This window comes from Mesoplodon densirostris, chromosome 2, assembly GCF_025265405.1.
Source record: "Mesoplodon densirostris isolate mMesDen1 chromosome 2, mMesDen1 primary haplotype, whole genome shotgun sequence".
Classification (NCBI taxonomy): Eukaryota; Metazoa; Chordata; class Mammalia; order Artiodactyla; family Ziphiidae; genus Mesoplodon; species Mesoplodon densirostris.
The window spans coordinates 138,422,926-138,448,621 of NC_082662.1; the positions used below are offsets into that span (position 1 = coordinate 138,422,926).

At 38.0% G+C, this 25,696-nt stretch overlaps 1 protein-coding gene across 2 annotated transcripts; it reads left to right on the forward strand.

Annotated features, from left to right (window-relative positions):
• The first annotated feature begins 1,248 nt into the window (after positions 1-1,248).
• Positions 1,249-25,241, forward strand: LOC132484433 (centrosomal protein of 78 kDa-like). Of its 2 annotated transcripts, XM_060090955.1 has the most exons (9): positions 1,249-1,523; positions 3,444-3,642; positions 5,412-5,558; positions 8,379-8,514; positions 11,161-11,291; positions 21,975-22,141; positions 22,626-22,740; positions 23,562-23,733; positions 24,648-25,241. In XM_060090955.1, exons 7-9 carry the CDS (start codon positions 22,652-22,654, stop codon positions 24,909-24,911), a joined length of 525 nt encoding a protein of 174 aa, XP_059946938.1. In that variant the 5' UTR covers positions 1,249-1,523; positions 3,444-3,642; positions 5,412-5,558; positions 8,379-8,514; positions 11,161-11,291; positions 21,975-22,141; positions 22,626-22,651; the 3' UTR covers positions 24,912-25,241. The 2 variants fall into 2 exon arrangements, with proteins under 2 accessions (XP_059946938.1, XP_059946939.1); XM_060090956.1 differs by lacking the exons at positions 1,249-1,523; positions 3,444-3,642; positions 5,412-5,558; positions 8,379-8,514 and having other exon boundaries at positions 11,085-11,291.
• Positions 25,242-25,696: the final 455 nt, after the last annotated feature.

Consider the following 25,696-nt stretch of genomic DNA (forward strand, 5'->3'; position numbering starts at 1 on the left):
AATTTAGATTTTAAAAATTGAAAAATTCTTTGAGCCTATACAGGGCAAGTCCATTGACCCCTGAGGTAGAAAACAGTCAGGAACTTGGGTGCGGAAGCCAAATGGCCTAGGTTCAAATTCCCTTTCTCCCATTTCATAGCTAGTGACCATGGGCAAATCACTTAAGCTCTATGCCTCATTATGAGGTTTAAATGCACTCATTTGTATAAATAGTGCCTGGCACATACTAAGCACTGTGTAAGTGATTGCTGTTGTTTCTGCTTGGAGCTTTAATAAGTTATTGTTAATAGAAAAATGACACTAATGATTTTCCTTTTAGAGTAACAAAGGCACTTTGAGTCTTTTACTTTTTCAGGAATGTAATAAGACTTTTTTCATTTATGGTCAGTGTTCCCTGTTACCCAAATTTACTTTATGAATATAAAGAATTGAATGTCTTCAAGACAGTACTTTTGCTTAAATGTCAAACCATTATTTTCCCAAGGCACATCAAACTGGCTGTGCATAGTCCAGGCCTCTAAAGCTTGTGTGCATACCCTAGGTAGCATGTGAGATACATTTTGTAAATATAGTTTTTTAAATAATGCTTGAGACTTCCCTGGCGGTCCAGCAGTTAACACTATGTGCTCCCAATGTAGGGGGCTTGGGTTCGATCCCTGCTCAAGGAACTAGATCCCACATGCCTGCCATAACTAAGAGCCCACATGCCACAACTAAAAGATCCGGCATGCTGCAACTAAAGACCCGGCACAGCCAAACAAACAAACAAACAAACAAATAAATCTTTATAAAAAATAAGTAAAATAAAATAATGCCTTAGGAGTTAGGAAAAGAAAATATTAGAACATTTTTACCTTTGTATTATTTTTAAAAATCTGTGTAGTTTATCATGTACATAAATTATATATATGGAACTTTGTGTATATAATTTGTTAATAAATAAGATGCATATTAAAAAGTTTTCTTATGGTTTGCCCAGTCAGGTGTTTGGAGGCCATTGGAGGACAGGATGATGAAATATAGGGCCTCAGCAAAGATAGAATTTAGAACCAATTCCCTGACTTAGAAGATAAGGAAAATAATTCATAGACTGTCATTGAGTTGTCCAACTTTACATAAGTGTTCAGAAACAGGAAATCCAGTGGCTAGAATCTAATCACTGACCGAGCAGAATCTGGGTCACTGGACTCGTAAACCAGAAGTGACTGTTGAATTTCTCAGGTTGATGCTCCTGGCATATATGCTTGATATGTGTGTGTGTGTAAATCTCTGACATACTAAGCCATACTCGGGCACACCCTGTTTCCTTATTCAAGCATCTTAATTTCATCCCATTAAATCTTTGAAGTATCAGACTACCAGAAGGCATGAAGAAACCTGGGCTGAGAGTCTTCATTCCAGGAGACCTGATCTTGACTGCATGGCTGGTTTGAGGCGCATCACTCTGAACTGCAACACGCTCATTGGTGACCTGAGTGCAAGTGCTTTGGCAGAATCTCTTAGTGAGGATTTATGGCTTAGAGGTAAATTCTAAAATTGAAAGTATTGAATTTTTAATGTGAAATATGCTTAGCTTTTGGCATACTATTGTGATAGGATTTTTTTAAAGCCTCATTTTACTGATAGCTTTTATTTTGCTTTTAAACTTTCTCTAAGAGTTGCATATATCCTTTATAGAAAAGACAGAGTAACAAGAGAACAATTACCTATAATTTTAATACCCAGATATAATCACTGTTCATTTTGGTGTATATACTTTCAGTCTTTCTTTTTCTACAAATATATATGTACACTTAGGGATTACAAAAATAGAATTGTAGTATACTTGCTATTTCATATTCCTGCTTTTTTCACTTAATGATGTATCATGCAGTATTGCGTCGTATTGATGTACCATAGTTTAATCAATTCTTTGCAATTCTATTTAGACAGTTTGCTTTTCCCTGTCAGAAACAATGTGAATACGTTGTATATACATCTCTGTGTCCATTGGGATTACTTCTGTAGAATAAGGTACTACAAGTGCAATGACTAAGTGTGACATATTTTTAAGACATTTGATACACATGGCCAAATTACCACCCAGAAATGCTATGCCAATTTGTAGTCCACCCCAACAGTAGATGTGAAGCCTGCCTCTCACAAACACTGGCCTGTAGCACTTGTTAAAAAAAATGTAAAACTACAAAAATGAGTACCTCTCCATTTTCTATGCAAGTGGGATTACTCCAAATTTTATAACTTTTTTCAATTAATTTAGTATGAGCATTTTAGCAAGTCAGTAAATTTGCATCTCCTACATCATTTTTTGTGATTGTTCAATATTCCATTATATGAATATGCCACAGTGCACATAGCTTATCCATTCTTGTATATAAGCTTTGTCCAGTTTTTCAGTTACAAATAGTACTCTGATATATATCCTTACCTATATCTCTGACTATTTCTTTTGGTTAAATTCTTAGAAAGAGAGTTGTTGGATCAAAAGGGTATAGACATTATTTAAAGGCTTTTCTTACAGAATCTTGGCTTCATCTGATAGGAGAATAACCACATTTTGTTTTAGTTTGTATTCATTTGATTTACTGGTGAGGTTTACTGGCTGTTTGTATTAATTTGGCTATTTGGTTAATTATACCCTGTGTCCATTCTTCTGTAGTGAGAGTTTGTAAGGGTTGTATCATATCCTGTCAGATCTGTATGTCTGACTTGCTATTTCTATGTGTCATGGGGGTGTTGAAAGACTCCAGTTATTTTAATGTGATGGTCCACACAACACTTAAAAATAAGACTCATGATATTTTCCTTTCATGTAATATTTTTTAATACCTGTGCTTTAGTGATGATCCCTTTGGTTTAAATGAGTAGGTTGTTCAGCCCCAGAACTACTAGAATTCATGATCAGTTTTTCTGGTTTTTGTCTGACCTTTTACTGCGAGGGTTCTTGACCATCATACTTTCATGATAGGTTTTTAGTATGTATTCTCTATTCACACATTGTTGAAAGTTTTTATTATTTGTGTCCTCTTAGACTTGTCTTTTTTTTCTCTAAAACTAACAGTTATTACATTTCTTCTATTTTGTTTTCCCCTTTTAACTAGTTTCAAGTGTGATTTGGAGCTGAAGATCATGATCAAAAGAATGCAGTGCATTTCTGAGCTCCACCAGGTTTTGCTTGTGAGGTTTACATGCCTCTGCCGCCCTTGCTAATTATGAACTGAGATTCATTTTGTGATGCTTTTTGCTCATATGTTATATACAGTTATTGTTCAGTTCTGTAATTGTAAAATATGTTGTATGATTTATTGGTACTAAAGCCAGGGTTATCATTGCACATCCAAGAAGAGGTTTTCAAATTGGATTATGCATTATGTGTGTGCATATATGTTTCTGTTTTTTTCCATACCCAAAATTACAAACCTGCCATGACTTGTCTTGTGCAGGACTCTTCCACACGTGAGAAAATGAGAGTTGTCGCTATGTTAAATCTGTAGAGTTAGCAAGTGACCTTTTGTCTTTCATCGAAAGCACTTGACCTGCAGCAGTGCGGCCTCACCAGTGAAGGAGCAAAGGCTTTACTAAAGGCCCTTGAAACCAACAGAACTCTGCTCGTTCTGGATATAAGGAAAAATCTGCTTGTTGGTATGTGGTCACTTTTTTTAAATTGATAAACACATAGCAAAACAAAAAGAATTTGTTCAGGTATTGACAGTTTTTTAAAACAATGTGTTTAACTTTCCTCATCATATACAGTTGGCCCTTGAACAATGTGGGGTTAGGGGTGTCGACCCCTACGCAGTTGAAGATCTGGGTATAAGTTTATAGTCAGTGGTTCCACATCTGTGGATTCAACCAACCTTGGATCATGTAGGACGATAGTACATATGTATTGAAAAATATGCGTGTGTCAGTGGACCTGCGAGGTTCAAACCCATGTTGTTCAAGCTTCAACTGTACTTTTCTAGTGTTGCACTTCCCTTATGTTTTTAGCAGATAATGTACTAATTAAAGTGAATTATACTTGTAAATTGTTCTTATCTCTACTCTGAATAGAGGTGAACCTCGATACTAAGCCTGCTTCCACCAAGAGCATTATTTCTTTCCTGTGCAACCTCTGAATTCTTGCCAGGAGTACTTTATTCATTTGTCAGATTCACAAGTAATTTTTTAAATATCTTCTGTGTGCCAGATACGGGTTTAGGCACTAGGGATAAAGCAGTGAACCAGACAGACAAAAGTCTTGCCCTCATGGAGCTTACATTCCAGTGAAGGAGATCAGATAGAAATGAGTAAACAGATAAGTAATATAATTTTAGAGAGTAGGAAGTGCAAAAGTATCTTAATGTAAGGAGAGTGAGGGAGAGCAGGTAGGACTCCACTGGATAGGTTTGTTAGGGGACAGCTTCACTGGAGAAGTGGCATTTGAACGGAGACCTGAATGAAGAGAGGAGCAAGCCCTGGAAGATCTGGAGTAAGCACATTCCAGGACAAGGGGGCAATGAGTATGCAGGCATGTAGGTGGGTGGAGTATTTAAGGAAAAGCAAGGAGGCCAACATGGCCAGAGTACCGAGTGAAGAAGAGTGTGGTATGACATGAGGTCAAGGAGCTAGCCAGGGGTCTGCTCTTGTAAAGTCTTGAAGGCCAGAGTAAAGATGTGGATTATTCTAAATGAGTAGAGGGGTTTGAATTGGAAAAAGGCATGATCCAAATAGTATATGAATAAGGTGACCTGGTATAGAGAATGGACTTGGGAGGATAAAGAAGAGAAACAGGGAGACCAGTTAGGAGACTATCACAGGGCTCCAAATAAGAGATGTTTATGGCTTAGCTTAGGTTGGAAGTTTGCAGCAAGTGAAAAGTGGTTGAATTCAGGTTGTGTTTTGAAGGTGTAGCTATCAAGACCTGCAGATAGATTAGATGTGGGGTATGAAGGAAATAGTAACAAGGAGACAAGTCGTTGATGATTATGTGTGCAACTGGGTGGTATCACTTAGAAGAAGGGGGCTGATGGGAGGAGCAGCTTTTGAGGGAATATCAGGACTTTGGTTTGTTATCTTGGATGCCCTGGTTTGATATCTTAGATGCCCTTTAGGTATCTAAGTGTCTGGATGGCGCTCAGACTGTACTTTGTATCCAAAGGTATCCAAAGCCACTTTAGATGCAAAATGTTTAAAGTTGACCTTGGCTGCTGCCGAAATAGTAGCCACTGTGGGCAGTCTGCAAGATGGCATCTTAGGTTTCTGAGGAAGAAATTAGAATACACAAAGGGGGAAATAAGTGTATAATTACATAATGTAGATTTCATATTTAAATTTATGGGAAAAGCAATAATTAGTTGGCTTTTGGTTTTAAATGGAAATAGCCACTCATTGGAAAATAATTACTCTGATTTCAATTCATTTTACTTTAGATCATTCTGGGATGAAAATAGTTACCAAAAAAGTTCTCCAGATGGAAGGGGTGCCAAGTCAGAGGTATATAACATGTTTCAGTTCTCTTGGAAGAATTTCTCTTCAATGGCTTGGTTTTCTTTCTTTCTTAAAAGAAAATTATCAAGGTACTTTCTGCCATCTTAAAACTAAGATTTTAGTCAAATCAAATGGCTTTTCTGTTTTTGAAAATGTTGTGTGATGCTTTAATTTAGGTTCCCAGATATGCAGGTTGAAAACCTTTTAACTTTTTATTTTCTGGAACATATTATCGTTAGTCACAAATAGTCTTTTTTTTTTTTTTTTTTGGTGATAAGAATGAATAGCAGGAGCAGCATTTGTGAAACCAAATCTAATATGAAACTGACTCTTTCTTGTGAGTAAATTTGAATTTTGAAACACCAAAACAATAAGGTTTAATAAAAAGCAAAATAAATTTTTTATGTTTATGATCTGCCAATTTCCCAGAAAGAGTTTTGTGGTGACTTTAGTTATATACCAGATACATTAAAATCACCAGTGGACAGCACATCTTTTATTCAGGTGCCCTCTGAAAGTTTTAAAAATTTGTTGACTTCATATCACTGAACGGTCCACTTTAAAATGGTTAAAATGATAAATTTTCTGTTTTGTGTAGTTTACCACAATTTTTTAAAAATGTGTTGTTTGAAGATTTTTGGGTTTTGTAAGGGTATTGTATTAGCATAAAAATGAAAAATTTAAGACCACCTCTAATCCCATTATCCTATCAAGCAGTATTTATATTTTTATTTTCTCTTCCTGCTGTTTATAAACATAATTCCACATAGCTTCAATATAATTTGCCATTCATATCTTTTCATACTAAATTTAAATTCTGTGATTCATAGTTATACTTTTTAACATTGCATTCACAAGGTTTCATTGAGTTGGTCAATTCTTTAAATTGGTGAAAAATTGGAAATAACCTAAAATAAACTGTTGTAAACATCTTCATAAATACAGCTTTTTTTTTTCTACTTAAAGTTGTATGTTTTTGATTCTCTATTAATCAGCTTGCTTAGTGTATTAAATAAGTTGTTAAGAGTGTTTATGAAGTCAAAAAAAAGCTTATGATCGTCTGCCAATTGTTATTTCAAGAGAGTGATATTTTAATAATCAAATAGTACATTCAAAGAAGTTAAGATTTGTGATATCACACTAATTAGGTATTAAAAATTTATATCATATGTAAAGCATTCTTAAAATAGCTACATTGACTTTTGCTATGATATTAGAAATGGAAATATATATAAATGAAACATGTATATGTAAAACATATTAGGAATTCTGTAAAATTAGTACAGAATAATAGGGCATCATGGAATGAGAAGAAAACAGTTAAACATTTTTTTTATTTAGCATGATTAAACAAAGTGGAAATGTAACTGAAGTATACAAGCTCATTGAGCTCTTTTAAGAGTAATTTTATTTCTTGGGCTTTTTTTTTGTATTTGCCTCAGTTATTTGGAGACATAGAGGTAAGCCAAATCAGTATCTGTGTATATACCTAGATCCAGGTGAGTATAGGGGTGAAATAATGGTGTGAATTGTGTCACATTTATATTGTACTTATGTATGCCTAATAAAAGATGGGAACTTTTATTAGAAATTTTTTTATCTCCTAAGAAGAAAAGTGTAATTAAAAAAAATTTTAATACAAATGCATTTGCATTAGTTTCTGAAAGTAAAGGAAGGGTATACACATACAAACCATATGCATACAAACATTTTCTTTGATGGCAATTAAGTTAAAAAACACAATAAAATAGCACAAAATGAACTGAGCTCCTATATATTTTTAAGAGGCATGTAAATCACAGAGGATCGTGTGGTGATTATCAATAAGCTACACCCTATGAAATATTTGTCCTATATTACCGCATACACTCCATTTTACCCTGCATCCTAATGCTGCTAAAATATAGTAGAAAGCAGCAGCACAGCACAGAGAGATCAGCTTGGTGCTTTGTAATGACCTAGAGGGGTGGGATAGGGAGGGTGGGATAGGGAGGGTGGGAGGGAGGCTCAAGAGGGTGGGATATGGGGACATGTGTATGCATATGGCTGATTCGCTTTGTTGTGTAACAGAAACTAACACAGAATTGTGGAGCAATTATACTCCAATCAAGATCTATTAAAATAAATAAATAAACATAAAATAGAGTAGCTTTGAAGGATAAACATAATCATTTTAAGCTATGATGTTTGTTTTCAGTAAATTCAAATTAAATATTTAAATGTGAATTTTAATATATGGCTTGTTCTAAGTAAAATATTAACACGTAGGTCTAGTTTTTGCAACCAAGTGTTTCATATAAAGATACTTGCCTCTTTACTACTGAAATATAGGATAAGTCTCCACATTTCACTCTTTCATCCAGTGGGTTTCATTTGTTTTTTTTGTGTGTGTGTTTTCTATATGAAATCAAAGGAGCAGTGAAGGTTGACAGGCTTATAGGAGGGTAAAATTGACTCACCTACCCCCCAGCAACTTGCAGCCTTATAACTTGTATTGTTTTTACGTAGAAAAATTCATCTTAAATTTAAATTTTGGTCTACTTCTGAAGATTCTGTTTGGCAGAAGTCATGGGTGTTTCTGTGTCCTTGAGATTCAGAAAACTTGAGTGTTTCTGCATGATACATAAAATGTATCATACTTTGGGATTTTTTTTAAAACTTTGTTTTTGCATTTCTGCACATCTCAATACTTTTGTTTTAGTTAAAATAACTTGTTACTGTAGAGAACTTATATGTTTTAAAAATGCTGGCTTATGTAAAACCTTTGTACAAAACGATCCTCTTTTTAATGGGCTTGGCATCATTGTCAAGTGCCTGTTTGATTCCTTTCGACGTGTGCACGTGTGACAGTTGCTCTGTAGACCTTTGGTGCATCTTGATTCCTTCTTTTCATGCTTTGTCAAACGTAGTCTTGGCCACAAAGAAGCCTGTAAGTAATGGAAGGAAACACTCTGCTGGTAAAGAATGTTACCCTCCTGAACCGCTACCACCTGGAGTGTCTGGTTTCCGGCCATTGTGTCCTGCAGAAAGTGCAAAAAGCAACAGGTAACCTGTTTGCATTCCCTGTCTTTTTCAGTCATTTAGAGTTCTTTATTTTGGAACTTCTATTATGTGGGTGGTCTCTGGTGCTTTGTGTAGAGGAAAAAAGGTAACTCACACATGGCTTCTGCCTAATGAGCCCTCTAAGGAAGAAAAACAAAACGTAATTGGGAGTTTCAAGTTGTTTCTCGAGTGTCACAACAGAGGTAACCCCGTGGGAGTCTTGAGGAGACGAAAATTATCACCAATTGTGCATGTGAGAAAAGTTTCATTAAAGGCAGGTGTAGTTGAGCGAAGCCCTACAGCACAGAAGTAGGAATTTGGATACGTACGAATGGGAAAAAAGACATTTCAGGCATGGGAAATAGTTTAATGCAGAATGGATGAAAACTATGCATTAGACCTATTCTAAATCAACTGGCTTATTAACTCAATAAATCAGATTTAGTGAGTCAAACTAGCATTACCTGATTTCTTATCCAGGGGATAGCTGTTCATGGTAATTTTTTGTCACAGAACAGTAAATAAAATGGTTGAATATAGCTTTAGGCTTGCTAAGTGAAATAGATGGCTCTAGATGATCTTCAGGTGACTTACTTGGTAGTAATCACGAAATTGGGGATTAACAATTGCTTAAGAAAACAAAGAGAATTGATTTTAAATAGTGCTTAAAGTAGTTACTGTGTAAAATATCTGTTCAGTTGCTCATGTTAAATGGATGTTTATAATCCCCACTGGACAACCGACTACTTTTTTGCAAATGGTAATGTGAATTGCTGTTGCATAAACTATAGTGTTGAATCCCCAGTGTTTGCACTTGAGTTTCACAGCTCTGTGGTTTCCTATCTTCTTCCTGAGACACGTAATCGCAGGTCCATCCTCGTCACATAGGGTGGTAAATTAGAGAACGATTAATATCACCATTTAAAGAAGTGAGACTGAAATCTCAACCGTCCTGAACATAGGAGCTGAAGGGGCCTCTCAGCAGTTGAGAGAGTTATTACCAAGCCAGTAGGCTGAATTCTGTTCTGTTTTCTCCGTAGCAGAGCCCTCCAGGTCCTTGTTTTGAGCTTATTGATTTTTATACACAATTCTGTATGGATACTGTTCATACTACTAAATAGTTGTATTAACTGGGATTAACTGGTGATGTATTTACATGAAGATCTAACTTCGTTTTGTTGATATCTTTTTAGGGGCTTTCCATTCATCAAAGCTCGTATGTAATCAGTTGCTGGTGTGTAGCTATCATATTTATGATATACAGGGCTTGAACTGGGAAAGGTGGATGGTCATTCTTCTTGCTTTTTAAACTGACAGAGCCTTACAAGAAGCATTTCCCTCTCTGAAATAAATCCATGTAAAACATGTTTGGTCGCTCTCCCAATGCAACTGTGTAGTTGTGTGGATCTGGCACACAATGGGCAGCCTTGTGGCTATGTCTGTAAACCAGGAAGCCTGTTTTCCAGTCTGCAAATCAGCTGTTACACAGTGAAACGAACTTGACTGCCATTTCTGACCCCTCACATGGAGCTGTCATACTCAAGAATGTTCACATGTTTTCAAGAAACGTTGTTTGCGGGCTATATGTACAAACTCCCGATCTGAAAGCCAATATAAAGCAACATCTCCCAAACCTCTGCTCTCTCACCAAGGCCACACACATTCCCTCGCTTATGGCCTCATGGCAAGCTAATACTGTCAGTATCAGATTCTCCTTCCCAGTGGTCTTGGGAGACTGCATAGTTGCTCTGTGAAAGGCACCACTGCTGAGGTTGAGAGAAGAGCATCTTGGGTGTCAGTCCTGGCCTTGCATTCCAAGAGAGAGGGGTGTGCACCTCGTTCTCCTGTTAGGGTTTTCCTATGCTGCAGGGTTTGCTGCTTGTCAAAATGATGTCCTAGTGACTTGTCTTCTGCGTGGTTATATAATCCCAGCACAGTTCTTTATGATCTGTAGACTTTTATGGGGTTGTGGCAAGGTCAGTTTTTAAATGTTTGGAAATGTCCTATTGAACAACATTGCAGTGGCAGTGAAGCTTGCTGGGAGAATTGTTGCCCTAGTTTTGGCTTAAGGGTGGTGAGAAGATGAGATTTTTGATGGGTCAGTTTTAGTTCTGTATGTGTATGTGATTTATTTTTTTAAATTCTAATGTCTGTTATTCACAGCTTAGCTATGTTGACTTTCTGATTATTCATCAGTCCCTTTACTGATGTATTTTCCTCTGAAAAACTACATTTTCTTCCAGACTGTTTTTGTCTGATGGTGAAGAATAAATTTTTCATTTGCAGTATAAAGTTGATCTGAGAAAAAAATGTTTACCTTGGATCTTCACTTGGCTTCTGTGAAAGAAACTTAATAAAATAATACGGGCAATTCCCATTACTAATCCTAACCACGTACAACAGAGGTCTGTACAGTAACATAGCAAAAATAAGTTACTGTACTTTTACTTAGTCATTGCCTGTTTTACACTAAGGAGCAGTGAGAGACATTTATAAATAATGATACCTCAGATCACTTTTGTTAAATGTCCTCTAATATTTGGATATTTGGTATCTGGCTTGTGTTGTCTTTTATACAATCTTGTCTTCTTTCTTTGCACTTTAGTTTAACAACTCTGTGGTTTCCTATCTTCTTCTTGTGACACTCAGGTCCATCAGAATTTCCTGTGACTGTGACAGTAGAGAGTCCTTCCTCCTCAGAAATCAAAGAGGTCGATGATTCCTCAGAACGTGTTCAGGAAGAGCCAGAGAAAATCAGTTTGAAACAAGAAGCACTGCAGGTACAAAGTTATCACTTTAAAGCTATAGAGAAGATTATTTTTCAAATGGAAGGCTGATTGCAACATGGCACAGCTTGTGTGAGGGTTCTGTTTTCTCATGCCATCTGCATTGTATCCCCTTGAATGGTTCCTTAAGCTTAGACCAAGGTGAATGGTGGGCATTTGAACTCTAAGAAGCTAAAATCAAAACATGTCGTTAGTAATATATTTTCCTTTCCTTAGAACCTTAGTATATTAGATTTAGGGAGAACCTTAGTGATCATAAGATAAGGAAATTGAGTTCTGAATGAATACAGTCAGCTGATTGAGTGCTCTTGTTTTACAGATGAGAAAGTTGACAGTTCTAGTTGAACTCTCTTTTTATAAGAGGAAAATATGGCCTCATTTTAAATTAAAGTTGAAAAAAGTTTTGATGTTGATATTCTCCTTTCCTAAAATCAAAAATATCAAGAAGCGGGCTTCCCTGGTGGCGCAGTGGTTGAGAGTCCGCCTGCCGATGCAGGGGACACGGGTTCGTGCCCCTGTCTGGGAAGATCCCGCATGCTGCGGAGTGGCTGGGCCAGTGAGCCATGGCCGCTGAGCCTGCGTGTCCGGAGCCTGTGCTCCGCAACGGGAGAGGCCACAACAGTGAGAGGCCCGCATAACGCAAAAAAACAAAAACAAACAAACAAAAAATATATATATATCAAGAAGCTACATTCTATTACCAAATAAACCTGACCTCTAATGTCATTCCATACTTTTGTTTGTATGGACAGAAAAGAAAAATTGATTTGTATAAGAAATTTTTGCACCTCAAAATTAATATATTTATTTTATTTCAACTTTAATGCAGAGCTGAACCTTTCTAGTAAATAAAGGTACGCCATTTGGGGGGGACCTTGTCTTTGTGCTACAAAGTCCATGTTTAATTTTTTTAAATTATTTAATATGATTTTCTCTTTATATGAAACATGAAACTTGACAGGTTTCAGAACTAATTATCCCATTATTGTAGGACTACGGGAATTACTCTTTGATTTTCAAAAGAGAAAGTTAGATTTTTATTTTTTAATTAAAATTAATGATAATATAGACAAATTTTAAGAAAAGAACTTAGAAAATTATGATATGTTAGAGTAGGAGAAATCTATAGTTCATGTAGAGTTACCCCCTTTCGTTTTATAAATGAGCACCTACAATTTGTAGAACATAAGTGGTTTATTAGTAAATGGCAGAGTATGACAAGACCCTAGAGCATCTAACCCGCATTCCTTGTTATTTTAGATGTGGTGTATTCATTTCCTTCACGAATAGACCACGAGATTGTATTTCTAAAAGCAGTTATAGACACTGGGGAAGTCCAAGAAGTTTAAACACTGGGACGACAGAATAGCAGATTCAGAAGGCACTGAGAACCCTTTTAGCTCTTCTCTGTTTTGACAAGACACTACAGTGATGGTATCAAAGTGTTTAAGTATATATGCCCACAAGAATCAAGAGATTTCAACATAGTTTTGAAAGACAGAAGACAGGTGGAAGAGTGTGAAACTGAAGCAGTAGAACAGAGGAAAAGCATCACCTAGAATATGCACAGGGACCACCTGCAACTGAGGAGGATTCTGACCCCACCTGAAAAAGTAGCCCCATGCTCAGGTGCGCATGTAGGAGAGAGGGTGGAGTTAGTTGAAAGTGTGACTGAGATAGGGGAGCTCATTGAAGGGTTGTGTTTGGAGGAGTGGACTCCCAGCCCCACCCTCACGCTCCTGAAATGAGATGATTTCATTTTGAAAACAGTGAAACTGGCGAGAACTGGGGCAGCTAGTATGAGTTTTTACACCCTAGAAAATTGTGTTTGGGGGAGATCCTGTTACAGTTACTCCCCGCTTCTTCCTGCATAAGAAGCCAATCAATCGTTGACTTCAGGGAGCTTTCTGCACTCATTCTTAAATAGAAAATAACTGTCATTTGCCTGATAGTTGAGTAAAGCTTACAACATGAGAGAGGGGGAAAAAGAGTGAAAACATATCCTAGTAGGACCAGGGACAATTTAGGGAACAAAATAATTTAAGAAAAAACCCTAATTAGTATCCTGAGAGAGGTTTAAAAAGAGCTAGCAACTATAAAATAAGACTGGGGTGTTAATGAAAAGGAGAATGGTCAGAAAGCAAGAGAGTTTTCCTGGAAATGCAAATATGGTTGCTGAAATAAATTCAGTAGGAATTTAAAAAATTTCTCAGTATATAAAAAAGACACAATGGAAAATGTGATAGAAATATGCTAGAGAGGCTGCATCTGGGAGATCCCACATGTTACGATTAGAAACTCCAGACCCAGAAAAAAAATGGAGGGAAGCTGTCAAAGGGCAACAAAATTCCCCACAGCTGAAAGTAGACATCAGGCCTCAGATTGAAAATAGTTATGCAAGACGAGCAAGAATAGACTCATACCTAGGCACCCTTCATTGTGAAACTTTAAAATACTGAAGAAATAAATTAAGATAGAATAAAATACTGAGAGGATACATCCATTCCAGAGAGAAAAATACTGGTCACCTAAAAAAAAAGGTAAAATCTGACTTTATCATACTTGTCATGAGCACCATGGATCCTGGAAGGCATTAGAAAGATACCTCCAAAGTTTTTCAGGCACATAATTTTCACCCTAGGGGTTTGTATCCAGCCAAACTATGAGTCATAAGTGGAGGCTGAAGAAGATATTTTGTACACAAAGAAATTTGAAAAATTGACCTCCTGTGCTACACCTTAAGCTATTTATAGAAATAATCCAGCAAAATGAGGCAATAAACCAAGAAGGAAGGTAATAGGGGATTCAGTGCAGATTGCAGCTAGTCTAGAGTGGCGAGGCTTCTATTGATTGTGTGGTTGAGAGCTTAGAAACACCTTGAGGCATATTGTACTTACTAGGTATTAGGCACTGTTGGAAGGGAGGAGGGAGAGGAAGAGGAGAAGGAACTTGAACTCCAGAGGAGAAAGGGCTATACGGACATAAACCTGAAGCAAACTAAACTATGGTTGATTTTTAACCTACTATTGGTGAGGAAGGGAAGAATCCACTTAAACTTGACACTATAGATGTCCCCCTTTTCAGTGACACACAGGGGTAATGACCACCTGTCTAATTTGTTGTCCAAACCAGAACTTGTCCAAACTCCTTACACTTCAATAGTGTAAGGAGGCTCTCTGATGCTGTAAAATCAGAACAACAGGTATAAACTGGAACACCCCAAGGTGGCTTGGGTTATCTGGTCACCCTGCACAAGGGCAGTGACACTGGCACAGTATGGAACAAGGTGTAGTCTATACACAGAGACACAGTACATCTGCAGTGGGCAATATTAATTTCACTGTAATAATGGCAATACTGTCTTGGTTTGCAGCTTTTATTGTCAACTTGCATGTAATCACAAATAACTAAAGTAAACTATCCTTAGTATGTATTAGTATTAACTTGGTATGTACTGAAATGTATTGTGTACTAGTATGTACTTAGTATATATTAGGCTCTAAGTGTTTTTGCATATATTAACTCATTTAATCCTCTGAATAGCCTTATGAGGTTGGTGCTAATATCATTCCCACTTTTGAGAACAGGAAGCTAAGGCAGGGAAGGAACTTGCCCAGGCTGTACCTAATTTAAGGTTGGATCGAGGCTTTGAGTTTAGGCTCTCTGCCTGTTCTCTTAAACCTTACTCCGTACTGACTCTCAAATAACAGAAGACTTAACTGCACATAGAACAGAATATAAATTTCAACTTTGACAACGTAAAAGCTAGGTTTGGAAGGTAGACAGGAGGTAGAAAAAAGGGAAGATGGTATGAATGTCCTCATTTTACAAAGCGTGACGTCGAGAGAGTTTCTAGTTGATCAACAATGTAGGTTTTTAAGTATATCACTACAAGTCAAAGAGATCATGAGCAGTGGAATAACTCATGATGACATAACTTTACTGAGCAGTGTGGACATAGGAAAGAGTGTAGAGGAACTAAACCCTTACTTATTAGTAAGTTAGAAAGTGAACAGATAATGCGTCCAATTTAGCGAGAAAATAGTGATGCAAGAGTATTACTTGGAAATGGAGAAGAATTCAAAATAACAATAGTTGGACCTCCCTGGTGGCACAGTGGTTAAGAACCTGCCTCTCAAGGCAGGGGACACGGGTTTGAGCCCTGGTCCGGGAAGATCCCACATGCCACGGAGCAGCGAAGCCCGTTTGCCACAACTACGGAGCCTGCGCTCTAGAGCCTGCGAACCACAACTACTGAGCCCACGTGCCACAACTGCTGAAGCCTGCACGCCTAGATCCTGTGCTTCATAACAAGTGAAGCCACCGCAATGAAGAGTAGCCACCGCTCGCCGCAACTAGAGAAAACCTGCACGCACCAACGAAGACCCAATACAGCCAAAAGTAAATAATAATAATAAAATAATAAAAGATAACAATATTTGATGTAAACCTCATAAAAAAGGAAATCCATACAGCCAGTAAACACAGAAAAGTGTACGACTTCATTAAGTAATAAGTGAAAAGTGAGTCAAAACCAAGGAAACTACATGTCAATCAGATTGACAAATACATAAATAAAAAGTCTGGTAGTATCAGGTATTGTAGACCTGAAGTACTATGGGAATCCTCTACCCTGTTTATACTGGAGTGTAAATCGACACAACTACTTTGGAAAGCATTTAGCCCTCTCCGTCAACTGAAGGTATATAAATAGCCTGTGAGCCAGCAGCCCTCACCCCCGCCCTGTGTAAATGCACCAGAATAACGGGCACAGCAGGATTCCTGTCCATGATTTGCATTAGCACAAACTGAAAACAAACCAGATGTCCATTAAGAGTCAAAAATAAATGATGTGTATTCGTACAGTGGGAAAACTATCCAGCAATAAAATTGAATGAACTAGAGCTACAGGCAGCAATGTGGATGAATTTTTTAAACCAATGTTGAGAGAAAGAAATAAGATAGAAAAGACTTTATATACTGTGATCCTCTACATAAAGTTAGATGTTGACACGACTAAACTCTTTTGTTAGGGATGCATGCAGGTTAAAGGAAATGACTGTCAAGAAGTGAGGTTGGTGTTTAACCGGGAAGAGGGAAGGAGCTTGTGATAAGAAAAGGATATGGGGGGGTTTTTGCGATGCTGACAAGTATTAATACTTTCAGATTCAGGTAGTGGTTATGTAAGTATTCTCTTTTTATTTGTCACATTGACAGTTTTGTTCTGTGCACTTCTCAGTACACATATCATATTTTACAATTAAAAACCTGCGTAAAGAATCAGTCACTTCTTGAGTGCTGGATGTGGGAGTGGGATGAGACCATTTCATTTTAAGCCCTTCACTACTGTTTGCATTCGCATGTTCATTCATTCAGCATTAATTGCACATGTTCTATGTACCAAGCACTCTTCTAATTTTATATGTGTTCTAACTCATGTAATCCTCACAAGAGCTCTGTGATATGGGATCTTATCTCCATTTTATAGATGAGGAAGTTGAGGCCTAGTGTTACAGAACTTGTCCAAGGTTATATACCTAGTGGGTAGTGCCAGGCCCATTTGCCTCAGAGAATCTGAATTTTTACAATATAATCTAAAAGAGAAATTTAATGACTAATTATAAGCAAAAAAATTGCACATTAAAGAAGATGACAAGTTTTCATCTATCCAGTTAGAGAAAAACACAGAGTCTGTCTTTCACACACGTACATCTTGTATTGGCAGGGATTTTCCTTATTAAGCAATTATTTATTGACCGTCTACGTTTTGCTAGGCACAGTTGCTGGGGATAAACACTTAATAAAATACACCCCCTATCTTCAAATAACTTGCACTCTAAGTGAGGAAGTAAGCCAACAGTAGAGGTTATATACCAAGTGATACGTCGCTGATGGCAGTGTAAAATCTCAGAAATCTTTTGGAAAGAAGTTTGGAGATAGGTACCTCAGAGCCTTAAAAATGTTCATTTGCTTTGATCTCAAATTCATTTTTATGGATTTATTGTAAGAACCTTATTCTCAATATGGAAAAAAAGCCTTCATGCATAAAAACGGTTATTTTGTCTGATAATATTGAAAAGTTGGAAAGAATTTAAATGTGTGAAATGGTTAACCAGTAAACCCACTCAGTGGAATATTTTGTAGCCCACACACAAAAAATCAAGGTTATGAATCCCCTGATTATATGAGAAATGATTGATTTCAATGTTAAATGGAGAAAAGTTGAACAAACAATTTGATATCCAATATGATGGGAACTTTGTCCCAGAAAAATCACCCTAGCCAGTGTACAGTAGGGTGGAATGGAGAGCAGATGGCAGGAAGGAAAATTCTTCCAAAGCCTTATCATTAGTCTTGTTTAAGTAATAGAATATCAAGCAATTTTACTTTCTAACTTTTTTGGTTCCATATTTCCATGTAAGGGACATGAATTCTGAATACTTTGTAGGAGGAGGGTACACTTTTTCACAAAAATTTAACACTGTGTTCTAATTCCCTCCATTAGAGGGAGAAACTGTTGCATGTAATTGCACATTGATGTGCTATTTAGAACCAGTCAGGAATTTTAGTCTACTTTCCTCTGACTGGTGAGGGTTTTTTGTTTGTTTGCTTATTTGTTTAGAATTTCTTTGAAATCAGTTTTAGAAGATTGATGAAACCATTATAGTAAAAGTAGAGGAATTTTTCAATTTTTTCCCTTTTTCCCCATTGAAAACTTGACTGGCTTTAGTAATGAAACATTAAAGAACTTGAAGTTCTTAGACTCTCAATTTTTTAAACATGTTCTGAATATAAAAATATATGTTCATTGAGCAAATGTTTGAAAACAATGAACAACTTCTTGAAGGAAATAAAAGCCACCTCTGCATGTACACACACCTAATCTGCTCTTTTGTCTTAAAAAAGTATCAGAAATATTTTGCCATGTCACTAAATACTCTTCTACATCAGAGAATTTGATTAAGCTTATGCATCATCTCCCAGGAAAAATGCACAGATATATTTTGAATGTAGCACTCCTGAAGCCCATTCATTAACTGTGGTTGAGTCCTCTTGTCGTTCTTTTCTTAGTGGCTTCACAGCGCATTCCTTCGGATGGTGAGCTGTTTTTATTTAAACCGGTCCCAATTTGGAGGCTCTTAGCTTTCTTCTAGGGTTTGGTTATAAACAGTCTTATGACATCATGTTGGTAGATAAATATTTGCCCACATCTTTGATTTTCTTAGGGTAAACTCCTGATATAGGATTGTTGTTAGGTACCAAGAGCTACTCGCCAGAAAGTGATACCAGTTCCTCTCCCAATGATGACATATAATAGAGTTCCTCATTCTTTTTTCTTTTTTTTTTTGTTCGGTACGCGGGCCTCTCACTGTTGTGGAGCACAGGCTCCCGACGCGCAGGCTCAGCGGCCATGGCTCACGGGCCCAGCCGCTCTGCGGCATGTGGGATCTTCCCGGACCGGGGCATGAACCCGTGTCCCCTGCATCGGCAGGCGGACTCTCAGCCACTGCGCCACCAGGGAAACCCTAGAGTTCCTCATTCTTTGAGTGATTGTTCAAAGCAGTTAAAAGGTATAAATATACCGTACTGCTTTCATAAGTATAGGAATTCTGATTGTTTATCGCTGCATAAGAAACCACCCCGAAACAGTGGCCTAAAACAATGACAATCATTTATTTTGTTCACGAACCTGGAGGTTGAGTAGGATATTGATTCTTTTACTACACTCTTACTGACTGAAAACAATACCTATTTGACTAGCTCACAGTTCTGTAGGTGAGAAGTCCAGGCACAGCGTGACTAGGTTTCCTGCTCAGATACACACGGGAACGTGTGAGTTCCCTCCTGTTAAAGCACGTGAAATTTAAGTGTAAGACATTGAGCCCCAAAAGTTGGATGTTCACCATAGTTTGTGTGGATCACAGAGCTGAAATCAAGATGTCAGTCTGGCTGTGTTAGCATCCAGAGGCTCTGGGGAAGAATGCCTACAGGCTTCTTCGGTTTGTTGGCATAATTCAGATTCTGCAGTTGCAGGACAGAGGTCCCCATTTCCTTGCTGGCTGTCAGTCGGGGGACAGTCTCAGCTCCTAGAGGCCTCTTGCTTGCCTTCCCTGGCACAGCATTGGACTTCTTCAGAGCCAGCAATGGAGAGTCTCCCTTTTGTCCTTTTTGTACGTCAATTCAGGAAGCGTTCAGGTCCTTTTCATGGGGTGCCTCAGTAGGTCCCATCCACCTAGAATAATCTCCCTGTCTTACAAAAATCAACTGATTGTGAACCTTAATTCCGTCTGCAAAATCCCTTCACTGCAGCACCTAGATTTAGAGTTTGATTGGATAAGTGGAAGGTTTGTGTACTTCAGTAAGTAGGAGTCTTAGGGGCTCTGTTAGAATTCTCCCTATTGCAAGCAGTGTCCCCATTTCAAGGACCGAAGTGTCTTAGTTCCTAAAACTCCTAAGAGAGTGTATCAGTGTTCATTTTATTTCAGTGACCTTGGTGAAGGGAAGACTACCACCTCCGTGAGCAGGAATGGCAGCCAGCTTCCTGAGTCCACAGTGTGGCTCTGCTACTTAGTGGTGTGACCTTGGCTGTGCTGCTCTACTTACTCTACTTCTCTGCCTCTGTTTCCCTCATCTGTAAAATAACATGGAGTTAGTGATTGTTCTTTCCTCGTACAGTTTTTATTTTAATAAATTTATTTTATTTATCTATTTTTGGCGGAGCTGGGTGTTGGATACTGCTCACGGGCTTTCTCTACTTGCGTCGAGCGGGCGCTACTCTTCGTAGTGGTGTGCGGGCTTCTCATTGCGGTGGTTTCTCTTTATGCAGAGCACGGGCTCTAGGCGCGCAGGCTTCAGTAGTTGTGGCACGCGGGCTCAGTAGTTGTGACTCGGGGGCTCTAGAGCGTAGGCTCAGTAGTCGTGGCACACGGGCTTAGTTGCTCTGAGGCACATGGGATCTCTCTGGACCAGGGCTCGAACCCGTGTCCCCTGCACTGGCAGGCAGATTCTTAACCACTGTGCCATCAGGGAAGCCCCCTCTTAGGGTTTTGATGATTAGATTATTTAATGCCCAGGGAACTCCAGGAACAGTGCTTGACTGTAAATTGCTTTAAAAGTGATTACTCTTGGGGCTTCCCTGGTGGCGCAGTGGTTGAGAGTCCACCTGCCTGCCGATGCAGGGGACACGGGTTCGTGCCCCCGTCCGGGGAAGATCCCACATGCCGCGGAGTGGCTGGGCCCGTGAGCCATGGCTGCTGAGCCTGTGCGTCCGGAGCCGTGCTCCACAACGGGAAAGGCCACAACAGTGAGAGGCCCGCGCACCGCAAAAAAAAAAAAAAAAAAAAAAAAAAAAAAGTGATTACTTTTTAAAATAATGCTTTTGAATCGGCAATTATGCAATTCAGGTATGTTAAACATGTTCATTAATAGGACTTCCTACTATAAAGAGACCCACAAATAAAAATAGAACTTTTCTTTCTTGGTCTTAACTATTTATTTCTGACTTGCTATGTTATACGCATATGCCTTTTATGGTGGGCTACCACAAATTTATGTTGGAAAAAGTGGAATTTAAATAAATCTTTACTATGCTAATTTGATAGATTTTGATCATTCATTTCACTAGCATGGTATGATATTACCAGCAGCAGACTAAAATCTGAGTTCACTTCTGGCTCTGCCCCTAAGTCCTGATGAGTCCTATAGCTGGAAAGGCTTTTGGATATTATACTACGAATTAGTTATAACATTTACTCTGTTTGTTCAGGAAAAACTGGAGGAGTGCCTAAAGCAGTTAAAGGAGGAAAGAGTAATAAGACTGAAGGCTGATAAATGAGTCAATGAAGTAAACAATTTCTTACACTTTTGAGAGTGTTTTTGGTGTTATTTCGATTTGATTTTAAGCCATATACACGTCATTTGTAAACTTTAAAACTGTAATATGTTGCAAATTGGTTGTATCATGTGGACTTTTGCATTTGCTGGTATTTAGTGATCATATGATCTATATTCCAGAAAGCATGTTTTTCAAAATGTGAAAATCTCATTGTGTGTGTGTGTGTGTCTGTGTGTGCGCTTTCTTATGACATTAGCTTATTTTCTGCTCATAATTCTTTGATTCAAGAAAGCACTTTTTGTGCATATACTGTATATACAGTAGCATAAAAGACATGATGAGACTCTCCTGGCAATGAATTAGGAAAGTGAGTCATTTAAATAAATTTAAGATATTGGAAAACTTCTAAGAATGCGATGAAAGATAAAAATATATACTCTAAGAATTACATTAGGTAATGTGCATGAAAGCAGGGCGTAATCTAAAAAGTTCTATCTAAATGTACTTTATCAGAGATTGAGCGTAGGGAGGAATTTTTCAAAGTGCATCCACTGGATTGGCGGACACTCATTCAATAAATGGTGAGCACCTGCTTATATAAGGCAAAAGGGGCATCATGAACATAACAGCCTTTCTGAGAAATACTGGAATTGAGCTTATAGGGGGTTTTAAGTGCATAGGTGATGAGCGGAAGGGAAAGAATGCACACGAGTGAATATTTTGAAGGAGCCAAAGAAAATATTGGTGATCGTACATTTAATAAATTGGGTTGGGTATGATTTAGGAATTTTTTTTTTTTTTGGTACGCGGGCCTCTCACTGTTGTGGCCTCTCCCGTTGCAGAGCCCAGGCTCCGGACGCGCAGGCCCTGCGGCCATGGCTCACGGGCCCAGCCACTCCGCGGCATGTGGGATCCTCCCGGACCGGGTCACAAACCCGTGTCCCCTCCATCGGCAGGTGGACTCTCAACCACTGAGCCACCAGGGAAGCCCGATTTAGGACTTTTAAATGTAAGCATTAGATTTTTTGCTCACTAAAGTTAATTGTTAACATTCAGCAGAGTTGTAATATGTTCAAATCAGATTCTATAATTCACTTTCTAATTTAAGGGAAACTTAAAGCGGGTAATTTTCTAATGTGGAATGAGGCTCCATTATGAATTGAACCAGTTAGAAATGTGATCTTTTGTGAAAGATCATTAATAAAACGATAACTTTGGTTTATTTATATACCACCTAAGCGTTATACAGGAAACTTTGTTGGGTGCCTGGGGGTTTTGGTTATTATGTGATATGGTCTCTGTCTTTACTGGTGGAGAGTTAGGTTAATTACAGATTAATTACATTTTGAGTGTTTTAGTTTTGTTCCTTGAAACTAGACAAGACTACTTTTGATGACAATGAGAAAAAATCATGTCAGACATTTTCAGTCTTCTTGTATAGCTGGAACATGAAAATGCCCAGTTAAGAAACACAACTTTCTCTTTGTCTGAAGCCCTTCATGCCCACTCATTGACAAGCATGGTCCTGGATGATGAAGGTGTTTTGGGCAGCACTGAGAATTCTTTTCAGAAGTTCCATGCTTTCCTGGTTCTCCTTAAAGGTGCTGGGTTAGTTCATTTCTCTTCATGGCATTCTTCTCTTTGCGACTCTAATGGTAGTTTGCTGAGGAACTGGAGCAATATTCATCACTTACGTGGCCATGTTTAGCCAAATTTAGTGTAATTATAGGTAATACAGTTGACGTTTTAAAATGAGGAATTAAATTTTTAAAGAAATGCAAATAGGGGAGCCTGCTTTGGTTGAGTGGGGAGCCCATTATAAAAGAGTAACCTGTAGACAGAGTAATTAGTACGTACAGTTTTTTGTAAAGACTAAATTGAAGGCAGTTTTCATTGAAAATATTCGGGAATGGATAAGAATTTTCCTCTCTTTCATTTATTTTGCTTGTTTGATGTTTGAATTAAAGTTATTTTTGTCTTAGACATAAAAATTATTATTAATCTGCAGGGAAGATATAGGTCAGTGGTTCTCAACTGTGAGCAATTTTGCTGAAAGAGGGAAGTGGAGATGGTTAGTTGATGGAGTGGTGTTTTGTCAGTGAATGAGTTGGTGTTGGGAAGGAAGGAACAAACACATTCTTGGAAACTGGAGGAAAGGTGGTAAAGAAGTGTGGGAATGGAGGTGTGAGAGGCAGTGGACAGGGTGCATGGTACATATTGAAGCTGCTAGTGAGACAGTGGGATGTCTCCTAGAGGATGAATCTGGCAAGGGCTGAGAATTTGGGGGAGAGAGAGGCTTGTAGTCTGGAGTAGGATGTTGGCTTTTAAGGTTTTAGAAGTATTTCATGACTGTAGCTCTGGGGAAATCTAAACTGCTCTTCTGTGATTCTAATAACCTTTGTCTTTTCTCCTTTCCTCCTCTGGGCCAGGCTTGGGCAGTTGGCCACAATGGCTGGTATAGATCAGTCAGATTTTCATTTACTAGGTCGTCCCCAGATGAATTATACTGTTAGTAGTCCACCTAAAGAAGAAAAGAAGGCACTTGAAGAGGAAAAATCAGAATCAAAGCAGAGCGCCCCAGGACCTACGCAAAATGTCCAAGTAAGTGGAGAGGACAGCACTTAGTGATTCTAAGAGTGATTAGCAAAAAGGAAATGACCAAGTCAGAGAGAAAATAATAATGGTCAGTCTCTAATAGTTCACATGCTTGGGAGCTAGAAGACTCTGGAGTCCTCTCCAAATCTGAGATTAGTAAATGTGGGCCCATTTCATGATACTGTATTGTTGTACATAAGAAAACTGGAAGTTCTTTAGAAAATGTATGAGTTAAAGCAAACTCTCCTTAATGAAGAAAGAAAACATTACAGAAAATATTCCAAATTTTAAATTGTATAAATGTCTGTTCTATTCATATTTTATCTAGGTTTCAATTTGTATGCAGTCAGCTTACAATGAAGGAACACTAATGAAGGCACACGTACTGATATAATTTTTAAAATAAATAATCTTGACATAGCTGATACGTAAGATATTATAGTGACTCAACTGGTCATGGGAATGGGAGGGGAAACCTGTCAGCTTTTCCTCCAGCCTCACTTGGAGCCCCCTTCGCCCAGCTCAGCCAGTCTCAGACTGGTCTTGGGAACTGACAGCTTGAGAACACAGTCTGGTCACAAACTATATACTGTTTACTTGTGCCTGGAGGATAGCAAAGAAATTAATTTTCTTACAGAGTAGGGTTTCATTTTAGAGAGAGAAAGGAAAGGGGTAATAACTACCCCAATCACCAAAGTCTGAAAATGTAGTGGATATAGCCTTGGATATAGCTAGGTTAAGCTGAGAATCACTTGGCAAGATATAATTAGAAAAGAACTGGCTCTGAAATCTTCTGAATAATCAACTGACTGTGTTAATAATAAGATCACAGAGTAACACTGAAGTTTTGAACTCTACTTTTTAATGGTTGGCTTTGTTCATCACTGAATTTTTGTCTTGTCTTTTGTCTTCCCCTCCAGTTTCAGAAAATTACAGGTGATGCTGGGATTCCTTTGCCTGTCGACTCCTTTCATGTCCCAGTTTCTACTCAGGAGGCCTTAGAAACTTCCAAAGACAACCTGGGGGTCGCAGTCACAGAGCAGCGGCAGGAGTCTTTGGAAGATTTCATTGCTAGAACATGTTCTCCTTCAGCAGACGTCATTTCTGGAACTGGAAGTCAAAGAAAAGAAGAGGAATTACCTAGAAATAGCAGGTCTTCTTCAGAGAAAATGACCAAAGCATAATATACCAAAAACTACTCTGCTAAGAAACAACCTGGCAAGGACCTGCATTCCTGCTCTGACTTACCTGTAAAGCAGAATATCAAAGGAATTGGGCAAAATAATTCTTTGCTTACTGAACCAATTAGAAGTGAGTCTTCGAAAAAACACATTTCTGTTAAGAAAGAGTACAATATTGACTGTTTCATCAAAGACAACTAAAAGTAAACTCAGTCTACTAGAACATTCTGAAAGTGAGACTCTTGGATCTGATTGTGAATTTCCAGAAAGCGTCCATATTCCATCACGCCTAACATAGGTCTAAATCTTTTAAAATCTTTTAAAATTATGTTTTTTGCCTTCAAATTTTAATAAATTACTTATGTTTTTATTATAACATATGGTGTTTTGAAATACTTGACTGGAAGCCATTAGAGAAAGATTTATCTATACTTTTTTATTATAATGAAAGTTTTGGTGTATTTTTCCTTGTGACAGTTTGCACCATTCATTCAGCTAGTGTTTACTGAGGGCTTCATATGTACAGTACTTTTCTGGGTGCTATTGCTTTCATCAGTGAACAAAATAAAGCCTTTACTCTCCTGGAACTAACACTCTGTGGTGGGAGAAAACGTAAACAACACAACAGGGTAAGGGGTAAAAAGAGATGGGAATAATAAATGGAATCGTTTTACCATTTGGTTAACTGTCAAACTATTATAAATCGTATGGCCAGAAGCCATTGACATATTTTAATTCACAATAACCAGAGAGCATCAAACATTTACCAAGGCACTTAACCGTGTTTA